Here is a 15,147-nt window from a genome sequence, read left to right as displayed (position 1 = left end):
TCACTCATCTGCCCTGATTTATAATGTTAAAGTGACCCTGAATCTGCTTTTGATCTGTTAGAATAGGACATAATAAATAGAGGGAGAATGAGGAACATAGCCCTTTCAGTTTTCACTGACTCGTGACTGATCTTTCATAATACAGCTTTAATTTTATCAATATAATTTTACTCTCACCTGACAGTGGTCCAAAAACCATTGGCAAGTTTCGTGCTGACACTGTGGTCTTTTCCAGGATACAAAGGACTAGTGTAATTTTCAGTTACCACCAACACAGAAATTTAGCAGGGTAGGATTAACCGCATGATACACATCCTAATCAATTATGTAGGAAGATGCAATAATGTACATATCTGTTCCCAGTAAAGTTCAATGTTCCCTCTGATTGCAGTTACAACATTAGACAATTGTGCTATCATTCAGTTCAAAGAATGTGTTTTCATGAGCATCATCTTTGATTTCTAGGCTGCTCAAGAAGCTTCAGTTATGCTGCCAAAGTATTGAAACTCCAGTGACCGAAGAAAGTCAAGAATAGTTGGTAACCCTGATGATATATTTCACTAAAATCTTCCTGCTTGATGTTACATTAATAAAATATCTGGACATCAGGACTAGAGTTCAGCTGTTAATAGATGGATTGTAACTGTTGCAATATTGTCACTGTAATTGGACAGAAGGTTAGCAAATATGCATGAAGTAGAATCAATTTTTAACGAGGATTGATGAAGTTAATAACCTTTTCAAGGGGAAAAAGAGTAAGAGTGGAGTCAACATGGTGCAGTTTCATATGTACTCTAATTACAGTGTCTCGTAAGACTACTTAGCCCCCAAATCTTTGTTCTCATAAATTATTAGAGTCAGGGATTTTCATAAATTTTACTGAGAATTTTTACTTGTGCACCATATGCTCCTTTTTTCACAGTTGTGCCAAAAAAAACAAGGAAAATTGTAAAGCCTGAATAACTAAAACTTCAAAAACTGATACGTCAGCTGTTCAAAAGTCTCCATTCGCCTTCGTACAGAACTTAATTGAACTACCTCTCACAGCTGTTACAGCTAGTAGTCTTTTTGGACAAGTCTCTGTTAGCTAAACACAATGTGATGGAGCAAGATTTACCCATTCTTCCTTGCAAATTTGGAAGTGGCAATGAACAGCAGCCTTGAGGTCTTGCCAGAGATGTTCAATCAGTTTAAGGTCAAGACTCAGCTGCCCCACTCAAGGACATCAATTTTCTTAATTTGAAGCCATTCCGTGGTTGCTCTGGCAGTGTGCTTTGCGTTGTTGTCCTGCTGAAAGACAAGCTTCCTCACAGTTTAAGCTTTTTGGCAGAGGCTATCAGTTTTTATCCAAGATCTCTCTTCTTAGCAGCATTCATCTTCCCATCAATCCTGACCAAATTTCCTATCTGTCCTGTTGAAAAGCATGATGCTACTTCCATCATATTGTACAGTGGGGATGGTGTTACCTGGCTGATGTGCAGTATTAGATTTACACCGTATGTACCGCTCAGTGTTGAGCCCAGAGTTCCACTTAAGCCTCATCTGACCACGAAACCGTCTGCATCTTTACACCATCTTCTAAGTGACACTTTGCAAAGTCTTTACGAGCAAGGATATGCTTTTTTGTCAGCCAGGGGTTCTTCCTTGTCACTATTCCATTAATACCCTTTTTGTGCAAGGCCTCCAAGATTGTGGAGCCATAAACTTTTTCTCCACTCAAGGCCATTGACATCTGCAGCTCACTCAGAGTGACTATTGATGTCACAGTAACTTCTCTTACAAGTGCCACTCTTCTCCAGCTAAGTTTACAAGTCTACATGACCTAAGCAGTGTGGCAGTAGTTTCATATTTTTTCCACTTTTTCACGATGGACTGCACTGAGCTCCAAAGTATGTTAAGTGCCTTTGAGATGGTCTGGAACCCTTACCCAGATTTGTGCTTCTTCGTTATCATTTCTCTGACTTGTCTTGAATGCTCTTTTGTCTTCATTATGAATATCTACCATACTTTTGGACCTTGCAGAGAGGCGTTTAATTTCTCTTATGAATTCATTGAAATTTGGTGATCTTCCAATTTTCTACATCAACAAATTGGGGGAGTTGCTAAGGTAATATACAGTATTGCATCTGAGGAAAGACAGTGTAGTAATTACAAAGGGGATGAATACCTTTTCAGCCTCACAATTTTGGTTTTTAATTCTTAGTAAATTGTTGACAGGCTTTAGAATTTTTCTTTCATTTGACATGATGTGTATTGTAGATAAGATTTAAAAAATCCTACTTCAGTATATTTTAAATTTAGAAAATGAAACAGTAAAATGTGAAAATTGTGGTGGGTGACTGGATACTTTTTCAAGGCACTGTGTTTCCTAGTTGGGGCTGACCTGGGAGCAAACAGAATTTTCCCAGCAAAACACTGAGAATTGAAGATTTAAAAAAACAGTTTTGAGTATAGCTAATTTGCTTTTATGTCAAACTTTGTCCAATACCTTTTGGATACAATACTTCAATATAGATTGGTAATGGTGAGAGTATGATAAGATCCTTTAGTCCGCATTGGGTATTGCTCACCAAGATAAGGGTACACAGATATATTGCACAACAATACTAAATGACAGCAGGTGATTTTGTGACACCATCTTAATGGCAAGGCCAAATTTTCTATTTGTCAATTACTGCTAAAGCCTATTTTACCAGTAATTTTCAGATATGCTCTTGATAACTGATTTGGTTATTGTACATGAAATGCAAGTTAGTTGAGTGTGACAGCAGTTTCATTCTCAGCCCATTCTAAATTACAATAATAAGTAAACCATCAGTCCTTTCAAATTCACACTACAAACTGTTCACATTAATTACTTGATCTAGATTTTAGGAGGTACTGCTGTTGTGACCTCCTTTAGGGACTGCATTATTAAACAGAAACTCTGAATTAAAAAAAAGTTCTAAAGTCACTTCCCCTTATCTGTTTGTCCTTTTGTTGTGTAATAAAACATGTTCCAACTTATCGTTTCCTGACCCACACCACAGAACAGTTTTGTTATCAGTCAGCAGGTTAGAAAAGTTGACTGCTTTACATTAAATTGAGGATGATAAGAAACAGACCATCAATTTTCTAACCTGTTGAAATGATATCAGTCACTTACTCCCATTGTTTTCCACTGTTATGGATCAATTTCACCTACTATTGGTGGAATCTGCTTAGTAACAGTCCATTTGTCCTATATCAATTGATTGTAAAAGCAACATCCTGTGTAAAAAGTATTAGATCTGGACTGCAAAAAAAGGCTAAACACCAAACTGGATCCAACATAAATCTGAGATTGGATAATTAACAGCCTGCTGATCATCTGCACCCTGGACTGGGCAATTTGTCTCTAGCATGGTGCAGTTTTTCACTGTCTGCCCATCTCCCAAGGCATTGGTGCACCACGGATATCTGCAGACACAAGTGCCAGTGAGAGTGAGCACTAGACCTCATGGGATGACAGATATTTGGAGGAAATTGTTGTGAAGTAAGTTTGCAAGTGAATCTGTATGCTGGTCTTTGAAAGCTGGAAACACGTGAAATACAAGTGCAATAAACAGAAAAGAAACACATCCCCATAGAGGAAGGATATCACAATATTAAGCTAAAAAAGTAAATTGTGAAATAATTAATGTGATGTGGCAGAGAGCGGCAGTAATGTAAAATGCAACCAGCTAAAGTAAAGCTTGTGTGAGGATCTACACACAAAATGCTAGTTTCTTATGTCTCCAGATTTTGTTAACTTCCAACAGCTATCATAAGTTGCTTCCAGTTTTTGTTTAGTAATTACTAAACACATTTAATGATGTATTTTTTTGTTTTAAATTACAGCTAAGGAATACGTAAAATGTCATCAATATATATCTTTGATAACTTTCAATTCCCTGGTCACAATCTCTCATGAAAATATAAAGTAAATTTTATCAAAGTATGTATATTTCACCAAATACTACTTTGAAGTTCATTTTCTTGCAGGCATTCACAGAAGAAGAAAGAAATGCGATATAATCAATGAAAATCCACTCAAACGTGGACTGGCAAGCAATCACTGTGCAAAAGAAAACAAACTGTGCAACTGCAATTAATCAATGTCAATCAATAAATACTGAAAATATGAGTTGTTGAGTCCTTGAAAGTGAATCCATAGGCTGTGTTCAGCGACACCAAGAAACATAGAATTTTTACCTTCAAATCTCAAGTTTCCTTTAGTATTGTCGAGCATAATTTTGGTGTTAATTTGAAATGGAGATGAGGATTTTAACTCAGCGAGCTGAGAGGATCTAGACTGTTACCTGAGAAGGTGGTGGAAACAAGTCCAGCAGTAATAATCAAAGAGAAAAACTACACTTATACATATTTAAGAAGGATATAGAATCAATAACTCAGTAGGTCAGGCAGCATCTGTAGAAAGGAATAAGCAGCCGATGTACCATGCCTTTCCACAGATTGTGCCTGGCCTGCTGAGCTCATCCAGCATTTTGTATGTGTTACTCTGGATTTCCAGCATCTTCAGAATCTCTTGTGTTTACTGTCTCTACCTATCCAGTCCCTTCATGACTCAATCCCACTAGTCCGAGCAAAATTTTTGGCAATATTTCCTACACTCTTTCCAACGTAATGCCATTGGTTTTATAGGTAGGGAGCAGAAATTAGAGTAGAAGCAGGAGTCGGCCATTTGGCCTGTCAAGCCTGCTCCACCATTCAATAAGATCATGGCTGGTCTGACCATGGACTCATCTCCACCTACCTGCCTTTTCTCCAAAACCCTTAAGTCCCCTACTTAAATTACTGGAGTACAACTCCCACATAGTCCAATATTATTTTTATTAGGAGATATTGAAGGGACAATACCGAAACTTGAATAAGTATCAGAAAAAATTTATAAAAATTGCATTGGCAGTAGCTAAAAAAGTTATCGCAGTTACTTGGAAATCTGATTTATATTTAACTATGGATCGTTGGAATAATGAAATATATAGTTGTATTCCACTTGAAAAAATTACATATAATCTAAGAAATGAATATGATATATTTTTGAAAATTTGGCTCCCACACCTACAAAAAATGGGATTAAATATATAGGTCCTTTGAAGATAAAATTATAAAGTAATTGGGGAAAGTAAAAATAAATATTAAAATTATTTTGAACTCCATGGAGCATGTGGGGATCCTCCGATATCCAGGTAATCTTTTTCTTCTTTCTTTCTTTCTTTCTTTTTTTTTCTTTCTTTAGATATGGGTTAAGGGGGGGAGGATTAATATTATTTTTCTTTTTCTTACTAATTTTTCATTACATTTATTCTTCGTAATTTTCTAAAAATTTAATAAATAATTTTTTTAAAAAGTCCCCTACTATGCAAAAATCTATCCAACCTTGTCTTAAATATATTTACTGACGCAGCCTTCACTGCTTCATTTGGCAGAGAATTCACAGATTCACCACTCTCTGGGAAAAGCAGTTCTTCCTCATCTCTGTCCTAAATCTACTCCCCCAAATGTTGAGGCTATGTCCCTTAGTTCTAGTGTCAGCTACCAGTGGAAACAACTTTCCTGCCTCTATCTTAACTATCCCTTTTATAATTTTATATGTTTCTATAAGATCTCCTCTCATTCTTCTGAATTCCAGCTAGTACAGTCCCAGGCAACTTAATTTCTCCTCATAGTCTAACCCTCATCTCTGGAATCAACCTGGTGAACCTCCACTGCATCGCCTCCAAAGCCAGTATATCCTTCCTCAAATAAGGAGACCAGAACTGCGCACAGTACTCCAGATGTGGTCTCACCAGTACCCTGTATAGTTGCAGCATAACCTACCTGCTCTTAAATTCAATCCCTCCAGCAATGAAGGCCAACATTCCATTTGCCTTCTTGATAGCCAGCTCCACCTGCAAACCAACCTTTTGTGATTCATGCACCAGCACTCCCAAGCCCCTCTGCACAGCAGCATGCTGCGATTTTTTACCATTTAAATAATAATCTGCTTTTTAATTTTTCCTTCCAAAGTGGATGACCTCGCATTTACCAACATTGTACTCTATCTGCCAGACCCTTGCCCACTCATTTAACCTTTCTATACCTCTCTGCAGACTCTCCACATCTGCACAATTTGCTTTTCCACTCAACTTATTATCATCAGCAAACTCAGATGCAGTAGACTCAGTCCCCTCTTCCAGATCATTAATGTATATCATGAACAGTTGCAGGCCCAGAACCAGCCCCTGCGGCACACCACTCATCACTGATTGCCAACCAGAGTAACACCCATTAATCCCAACTCTATGCAACCTTATCTTATAGATAAGTCTTTTATGCGGCACCTTATTGAATGCTTTCTAGAAATCCAACTAAATAACATCCATCTGTTCCCCCCTATCCACTGCCCTCATTATATCCTCAAAAGAACTCTAGTAAGTTTGTCAAACAGGATCTGCCTTTGCTGAATCCATGTTGCATCTGCCTAATGGATCCATTTCTTTCCAGGTGCCTCGCTATTTCTTATGGTAGCTTTAAGCATTTTCCCAACTACAGATTTTAACTAATTGGCCTATAATTACCTGCCTTTTGTCTACATCCTTTTTTGAACAGTGGCGTGATAGTCATCATCTTCCAGTCCACTGGGACCTGCCAAAGTCCAGATAATTTTGTTAAATTATCACTAAATCCTCTACTATATAACTTCTGCCATTTCTTTCAGTACCCTGAAATGCATTCCATCAGGTCCAGAAGACTTATCTATCTTCAGGCCCACAAGTTTACTCAGCAATAGCAATAGCTATTGCATCGAAGTCCTCTCCTTCCATCACATCCATAACATCTCACTTTTGCATATTAGACATATCCTCCACTGTGAAGACCAACACAAAATAGTCATTCAAAGCCTCTGTCATTTTCTCATTACCCATTATCAATTCTCCCTTCTCATCTTTCAAGGGACCCATGTTCACTTTAGGCACCGTTTTCCACTTAATATAATTACAAAAACTTTTACTATCCATTTTTATATTTTGTGCTAGTTTATTTTCAATATCTAGCTTCCCTTTCTGTATTGCTGGCTTAGTGGTTCTTTGTTGCTTTTTAAAGTTTCCCAATCTTCCATTTTCCCACTACTCTTGGTGACTTTGTATGCATGAGCTTTTGGCTTGATGCCTTCTTTTATTTCCTTAGTTATCCATGGCTGGCTCTCCCCACCCTTATTGTCCTTACTTTTAACTGGGATATACATTTGTTGAGCACCATAATAAATCTCTTTGAAAGTTTCCCACAGTTCCTCAACCGTCCCACCATATACCCTGTGTTCCCAGTCTACACAAACCAAATCCTGCCTCATCCCATTGTAGTCTCCATTTTTAGGCATAATACACTGATTTTAGATCGAATTATTACATCCTCCATTTGTATGAGAAATTCAATCCTACTGTGATTACTCTTTCCGAGAGGATCCCTAACTACACAAGATCACTAATTTTTCCTGTCTCATTGCACAGGACCAGATCTAAGATACACATTCCCTTGTAGCCCATCACAAATGCATTCCATGAAGTCCTCTTCAAGACTGCCTCGACCAACTTGATTCACCCAATGTATGTGCAAGTTAAAGTCCCCCATGATAATTGCTGTTCCATTCTTACGTGCTTCAGATACTTCTCTGTTTATTGCCTGTATCAGTGTAATGTTATTATTCGATGGCCAACAGACAATTCCCACCAGTGATTTTTTTCCCTTTACTATTCCTAGTCTCTACCCAGATGGATTCAACATTATGCTCCTTAGATCTTATATCATCTCTCACTATTGCCTTGAACTCATCTTTAATTAAGAGCGCTACCCCACCTCCCTTATCTTCCTGCCTATCCTTCTGTATTACCTGATATCCTGAGATATTTAATTCCCAATCCTCTCCAACCTACAACCACAACTCCGTAATGGCCACTAAATCATACCCTTTTGTACTGATTTTTTTCCACAAGTTCACTGACTTAGTTTCGAATACCACAGGCATTCAAATAAAGTGTCCTTACAGTCATTGTGCTTTTAAAATCTTGTAATCTTTTACTCTTGCACTTGACTTTTCTTCACTCCACTCTTACATTTTTTTATCTTTTGCATTTTCATTATCATTTTTAGAATTGTTCTTAATATAATACGTTAATGTTTGTGGTATTTTATCCGCCTTGATCTATTATTTGCTTTGTTGTGCTTGTATAGATAAACTCTTTCTGTTACAACTTCTGATGTACACTTAAAGCAAGGCAAAATAAATGTTTAAAGATCATTGTGATTATCATTTACATCATAATTTATTTTCTAATCTGAAAAACTTTTGCTGCATTTATTTCCTCTCTTTTGCTCCATTTTTTCCAGAAGCCATGAAGAGATTCATGCAATGCTAAACCCAGTGATCAGAGGAACATTTACCTCCATTGTCATTGACATCCTACACATTGCAGGTCTATTCAAAAGTCATCAAAAAACTTAATTACTTTCAAGATCTGACAGATGTATCAATAAGCATCATTTTTGCATTTTAAGAGAGCATCTTGTTATTTATTGTGTTCCCTGTAAATCACCGAGAAAGAAGTAATAGAAGGAAAATAGTTTAAAAATCATATGTAAATTGTGAATCTGAAGCTCCCACCCTGCAACAGGCAAGTAATGTCATGAACTATCTTAGTGGAGCTTTAGCAGCTTTAACAACAGAATTCATGGATATATGGTGCATGTTCACACCAGCTGTATACTAGCATTGTATGATAAGTGGTTCTCCAAGAAATTCTGAATGGCAGTTTGCAGCTTTGCCAGGTGACAAGTCTTTCACCTGGAACAACTCAATGAAATTTCAAATCTTTTCAAAGTAAAACAAACCACATTTGCTTCTCAGGAGCCACAAGCTATTTTATTATTTGCAGAGAGAAATGCAAATCAACTGCTTGTTTTTATCAGATGTTGCCTGACCTGTTGAGCTCCTCGAGCATCTTGTGTGTGTTGCTCTAGATTTCCAGCATCTGCAGAATCTCTTGCATGTTTGTTTTTATGTATCTCTTCAGAAACTTCAAAGTGTTTCACCAGAACGTTATCAGACAAAGTTTAACTAAGGACAAATTAAAATAGGCGAATAGGAATTTGGTCATGAAGGTAAGTTTTAAAAGAGAAGTAAGAGGAGGATAAAGTCGAGATGATTTCAGAGCTTGGAAGCAGCAGATGGCATGGGCCTCCAAATGCTGAAAGCAAAAGATCCAATTTGGAGATATTAGTGAAGGGGGAACCTGAAAAAACCAAGAGACATCACAGAGCAAGTTGAAATTTATAATCAGGCATTCCTGGACCAGGAACCAGGGGTGATATATAAATGGAACATGATGTCAGTGAAGGTAAGACAACAATGTTTTGGTTGAGAGTGTGTGGTCAGAAAGGCTTCTTCCTAAGTATAGGAAAAGCCCAGAGGAACTGAGGCAAGAGTGAAGACAGGTGGAACTATAACCATATTAACCATATAACAATTACAGCACAGAAACAGGCCATTTTGGCCTTTCTAGTCCGTGCCGAACACTTACTCTCACCTAGTCCCACTGGCCTGCACTCAGCCCATAACCCTCCATTCCTTTCCTGTCCATATACCTATCCAATTTTACTTTAAATGACAATACCGAACCTGCCTCTACCACTTCTACTGGAAGCTCATTCCACACAGCTACCACTCTCTGAGTAAAGAAATTCCCCCTCGTGTTACCCTTAAACTTTTGCCCCCTAACTCTCAACTCATGTCCTCTTGTTTGAATCTCCTACTCTCAATGAAAAAAGCCTATCCATGTCAACTCTATCTATCCCCCTCATAATTTAAAATACCCCTATCAAGTCCCCCCTCAGCCTTCTATGCTACAAAGAATAAAGACCTAACTTGTTCAACCTTTCCCTGTAACTTAGGTGCTGAATCCCAAGTAACATTCTAGTAAATCTTCTCTGTACTCTCACTATTTTGTTGACATCTTTCCTATTCCAAAGAAGAAGAAATTTTCGAACGGAAAAAGGATGCAACCATGGCTGATGAGAAGTCAAAGCCAAAGTAAAAGCAAAGCAGAGGGCATACAAGGAAGCAAAAATTAGTGGGAAGACAGAGGATTGGGAAGTTTTTAAAAGCTTACAAAAGTAAACTAAGAAGGTCATTAAGAGAGAAAAGATAAATTATGAAAGGAAGCTAGCAAATAATATCAAAGAGGATACTAAAAGCTTTTTCAAGTATATAAAGAGTAAAAGACAGGTGAGAGTAGATATAGGACCGATAGAAAATGATGATGGAGAAATTGTAATGGGAGATGAGGAGATGGCGGAGGAACTGAAATAATATTTTGCATCAGTCTTCACTGAGGAAGACATCAGCAATATACTGGATAGTCAAGGGTGTCAGGGAAGAGAAATATGTGCAGTCACAATTACCACAGAAAAAGTACTCAGGAAGCTGAATAGTCTAAGGGTAGATAAATCTCCTGGACCAAATGGAATGCACTCTCATGTTCTGAAGGAAGTGGCAGTGGAGATTGTGGAGGCATTAGCAATGATCTTTCAAAAGTCGATGGATACTGGTTTTGTTCCGGAGGACTGGTAGATTGCAAATGTAACTCTGCTATTTAAGAAGGGGGCAAGGAAGCAAAAGGGAAATTATAGACCTGTTAGCTTGACATCGGTGGTTGGGAAGTTGTTGGAGTCAATTGTCAAGGGTGAGATTACAGAGTACCTGGAGGCATGTGACAAGGTAGGCAGAATTCAGCATGGTTTCCTTAAAGGAAAATCCTGCCTGACAAACCTAGTGCAATTTTTTGAGGAAATTACAAGTAGGCTAGACAAGGGAGATGCAGTGGATGTTGTGTATTTGGATTTTCAGAAGGCCTTTGACAAGGTGCCGCACATGAGGCTGCTAAACAAGATAAGAGCCCATGGAATTATGGGAAAGTTACACACGTGGCTAGAGCCTTGGTTGATTGGCAGGAAACAGTGGGAATAAAGGGATCCCATTCTGGTTGGCTGCTGGTTACTAGTGGTGTTCCACAGGGGTCCATGTTGGGGCTGCTAGTTTACGTTGTATATCAATGATTTGGATTATGGAATCAATGGCTTTGTGGCTAAGTTTGCTGATGATACAAAGAAAGGTAGTGCTGAGGAAACAGAGTCTGCAGAGAGACTTGGATAGATTGGGGGAATGGGTAAAGAAGTGGCACATGAATTACAATGTTGGAAAGTGTACAGTCATGCACTTTGGCAGAAAAAATAAATGAGCAGACTATTATTTAAATGGGGAGAGAATTCAAAGTTCTGAGATGCAACGGGACTTGGGAGTCCTCATGCAGGATACCCTTAAGGTTAACCTCCAGGTTGAGTTGGTGGTGAAGAGGGCGAATGCAATGTTGGCATTCATTTCTAGAGGAATAGAGTATAGGGGCGGGGATGTGATGTTGAGGCTCTATAAGGCACTGGTAAGACCACACTTGGAATACTGTGTGCAGTTTTGGGCTCCTTATTTAAGAAAGGATGTGCTGATGTTGGAGAGGGTTCAGAGAAGATTCACTAGAATGATTCAGGGAATGAAAGGGTTAGCATATGAGGAACGTTTGACCGCTCATGGACTGTACTCCTTGGAATTTAGAAGAATGAGGGGGGACCTCATAGAAACATTTTGAATGTTGAAAGGCATGGACAGAGTGGATGTGGCAAAGTTGTTTCCCATGGTGGGGGAGTCTAGTACGAGAGGACATGACTTGCGGATTGCAGGGTGCCCATTCAGAACAGAGATGCGAAAAAAAATTTTAGCCAGAGGGTGGTGAATCAATGGAATTTGTTGCCACGGGTGGCAGTGGAGGCCAAGTCATTGGGTGTATTTAAGGCAGAGATTGATAGATATCTGAGTATTCAGGGCATCAAAGGTCATGGTGAGAAGGCGGCGTAATGGGACTAAAGGGGAGATTGGATCAGCTCATGATGAAATGGCGGAGCAGACTTGATGTGCTGAATGGCCGACTTCTGCTCCTCTGTCTTATGGTCTTATAATTCGGTGACCAGAACTGTACACAATACTCCAAATTCGGCCTTAGCAATGCCTTGTACAATTTTAACATTACATCCCAACTCCTATACTCAATACTCTGATTTATAAAGGCCAGCATACCAAAAGCTTTCTTCACCACCCTATCCACGTGAGATCCCACCTTCAGGGAACTATGCACCATTATTCCTAGATCACTCTGTTCTACTGCATTCTTCAATGCCCTACCATTTACCATGTATGTCCTATTTGGATTATTCCTACCAAAATGTAGCACCTCACACTTATCAGCATTAAATTCCATCTGCCATCGTTCAGTCCACTCTTCTAACTGGCCTAAATCTCTCTGCAAGCTTTGAAAACCTATTTCATTATCCACAGTGCCACCTACCTGAGTATCATCTGCATACTTACTAATCCAATTTACCACCCCATCATCCAGATCATTAATATATATGACAAACAACATTGGACCCAGTACAGATCCCTGAGGCACACCACTAGTCACCGGCCTCCAACCTGACAAACAGTTATCCACCACTACTCTCTGGCATCTCCCATCCAGCCACTGTTGAATCAATGAAGAACTAGGCAGTCTTGATGATAGTATATTGGATAGGAAGCTCAACAGCATTAATTAGGAATGATCTGTACCAGCCTTATGGGGACATTTGGAATGGAATGAGAGAATAAAAAATAGAGTATGTAGCAGGCACTGAAGACAGTAACTGACCTTCACTGCATTTTTGATCATTCCAAAGGGAATTAGAAATAAAAAGGACTTGAAATGTTCCGTTAATTTTAACTCAATTAAGTGCTTTTGGGAGTGTGATCCCGAATGTAACAAAGGAACTGGCACCTTGTGCACTGATAAAATGTGACAATGTCCAGTCATTCTACTTGGTAAAATGGGACTTTAGTTTAAAACATCATCTTGAGAGTCAGCACCTCCAAAGGGAGCACAAAGGTCTGTGATAATGTACTCTAAAATAGTCGAGGGTAGTGCTGTTTAGAGTACATGTGAAACCTAAAAATATATATTATGTCACTAAGAGGCAGCATGAAACAGAAATGAGAGGATGAGTGACAGGGAGTTGCAAGGACAGTGAAGTAGTAAGCTGATTCCCCATTCCCTATATTTCTCTCTGCAAGTGCCAGAAAGTCCAGGTTTGTTGCACCTACATGCACAAAGACTGAAGTTCCAGACTTCTCATTGTTCACATACATTTCTTAGTAGAAGAGTGCAAAGTCACAGCCAATACCTCACCAAAGATCTGCTTGGAGAGCCTGCATCTTGATATACCTGGCATAGGGAATTCTCCATTGAATCCACTAGAGAACAGCTACAAGGGGGTAAAATAAATGTTTATTGATATTTTAAATGTTTTATCAATTATTTAAATTTTAAAGGTTTTTCAGTAGTTTGATTGATTATTAATTGTTTTGGAAAGCAGTCAAATTGCTTTCAGCAGTTCCATTTTATGGTTTATTTAATCCTGCTTCTTCCTCTTCTGCCATAATAGCATCTAAATTTCTTCACCCTGCCAATCTTTTGCACCTTATCAGAATGTTTCTACAGAATATGCTCATAAAGCAAATAGAAGCTTAGTCCCCAAGATGGTGCCTGATATGGGTCATCTCACCTCTGTCCATAAAACCGAGGTTATTTTCCAATTAAACACTGCAATCTGCAAAATCTTCTCTGAAGCACTTAATCCTGAAGAACTTAATGTTAGTCATTAGTCCATTAGCAATTGAAGATTAATTGACTTGAAGTGCAACTAATATGTGGAGTAGCAACTTAAAGATCTTTGATACATTTAATGTTCAGGAGACTGCAAAACTACAAGCTAATTCTACATATTCTATATCCTACATATCCTATTATGCTCCTTTGTACTTTTCACTAATACAGTTACCGACTTTCTGTCTACTGTTAAACCACGATCTGTAGTCTCATTGACTGTTAACAATTGCTTCCCCATCCACCATGCTGATGGTGTTACTTTCTGTTCCACACTTGTTGCTATACTAATGACACTGTTAAAATCTACGTTCTGGTGTTTACTGTCGTGTTACACATTGGAGTTTTATGGTGCTGTTCATAAACCAATGGTCCTGCCTTAACTGTCATATCACACCACCTTTATTGCAAATCCAACATTAACATAATGGGTATTATTGAAAGAATGTAATTTCAATTCATTGGTATTTGGACAAATGGATTTGAAAAAGTTAGAATTTAGATAGGAAACCCTTCAAGTGGCCGCACTGCCAAGCTTCACTAGGTGACTAACTAACTCATTCCATTTCCCCAGTCCTAATAAAGGGTCTGGGCCCAAAACATTGTTTATTCCTTTCCTTAGATTTGGCTTGGCCTGCTGAGTTCCTCCAGATTCTTGCGTGTGTTGCTCTGGATTTACAACATTTGCAAAAATCTCTTATGTTCAGCTTCCATATTTTCCCTAGTACCAAAAAGCTTTGTGGGGAAAAAAATTGGAAAATCAATTTTAAAATCATTTCCCCCTGAGATGTGTCCATGAAATAGCACTAAGTATATATTTTAATGTGTAGACCTCAAAATTTACATTCAACCTTTACCCTCCCCCTCTCAGCATGATGTAAATCCTGATGTTTTCTGAATGTCATTGAAATAACTAATCAAAGTCCTTTACCACTTGTATTGTGATAATACAGTAGTGTCCCTTATATATACAGGCTTGATAGTTGCCTTGCAATGTGAAAGTTACTTCACATTTAAGAGATAATTTTCTGTACAGGGCTCTCAAAAATCCTGCAAGATAAGGACAGCTAAACAATTAGTCAAAAAGGATAAATAAAAAGCCATCAGGTGCTAATTGTAATGTGTTGCAATCAAGCACCAGATACAGTTGTGGACTTAGCCAAGGCCATTGCTGACTCAGTTATTCAGAATGCCCAACTTCCAATTGTAAATGAAATGAAGTAGTGTTCAGTGAAAACAGAACAGCAAAAAAAAAATAAGTAAAATATTCTTAAACCTTCTAAAATATTGTGCTGGTATGTATATTTATTCCTCAGTACAAGTTCTCCCCAGGTATGGTTATGGC

The 15,147-nt window shown here is 38.3% G+C and overlaps 1 protein-coding gene across 1 annotated transcript in view; it reads left to right on the top strand.

Annotated features, from left to right (window-relative positions):
- Positions 1-8,293, top strand: part of mtap (methylthioadenosine phosphorylase) — a 198,515-nt gene extending 190,222 nt beyond the window's left edge. The window contains exons 8-9 of the mRNA XM_059969996.1: positions 466-538; positions 4,003-8,293. Of these exons, the coding sequence (XP_059825979.1) occupies positions 466-504 (39 nt within the window). The 3' untranslated portion in view covers positions 505-538; positions 4,003-8,293. The remainder of the gene's footprint in view (positions 1-465; positions 539-4,002) is intronic.
- Positions 8,294-15,147: the final 6,854 nt, after the last annotated feature.

The sequence above is a fragment of the Hypanus sabinus genome, chromosome 5, assembly GCF_030144855.1.
Source record: "Hypanus sabinus isolate sHypSab1 chromosome 5, sHypSab1.hap1, whole genome shotgun sequence".
NCBI lineage: Eukaryota > Metazoa > Chordata > Chondrichthyes > Myliobatiformes > Dasyatidae > Hypanus > Hypanus sabinus.
Note: the sequence above shows the minus strand (reverse complement) of the source record. Positions and strands in the feature narration are given on the sequence as shown.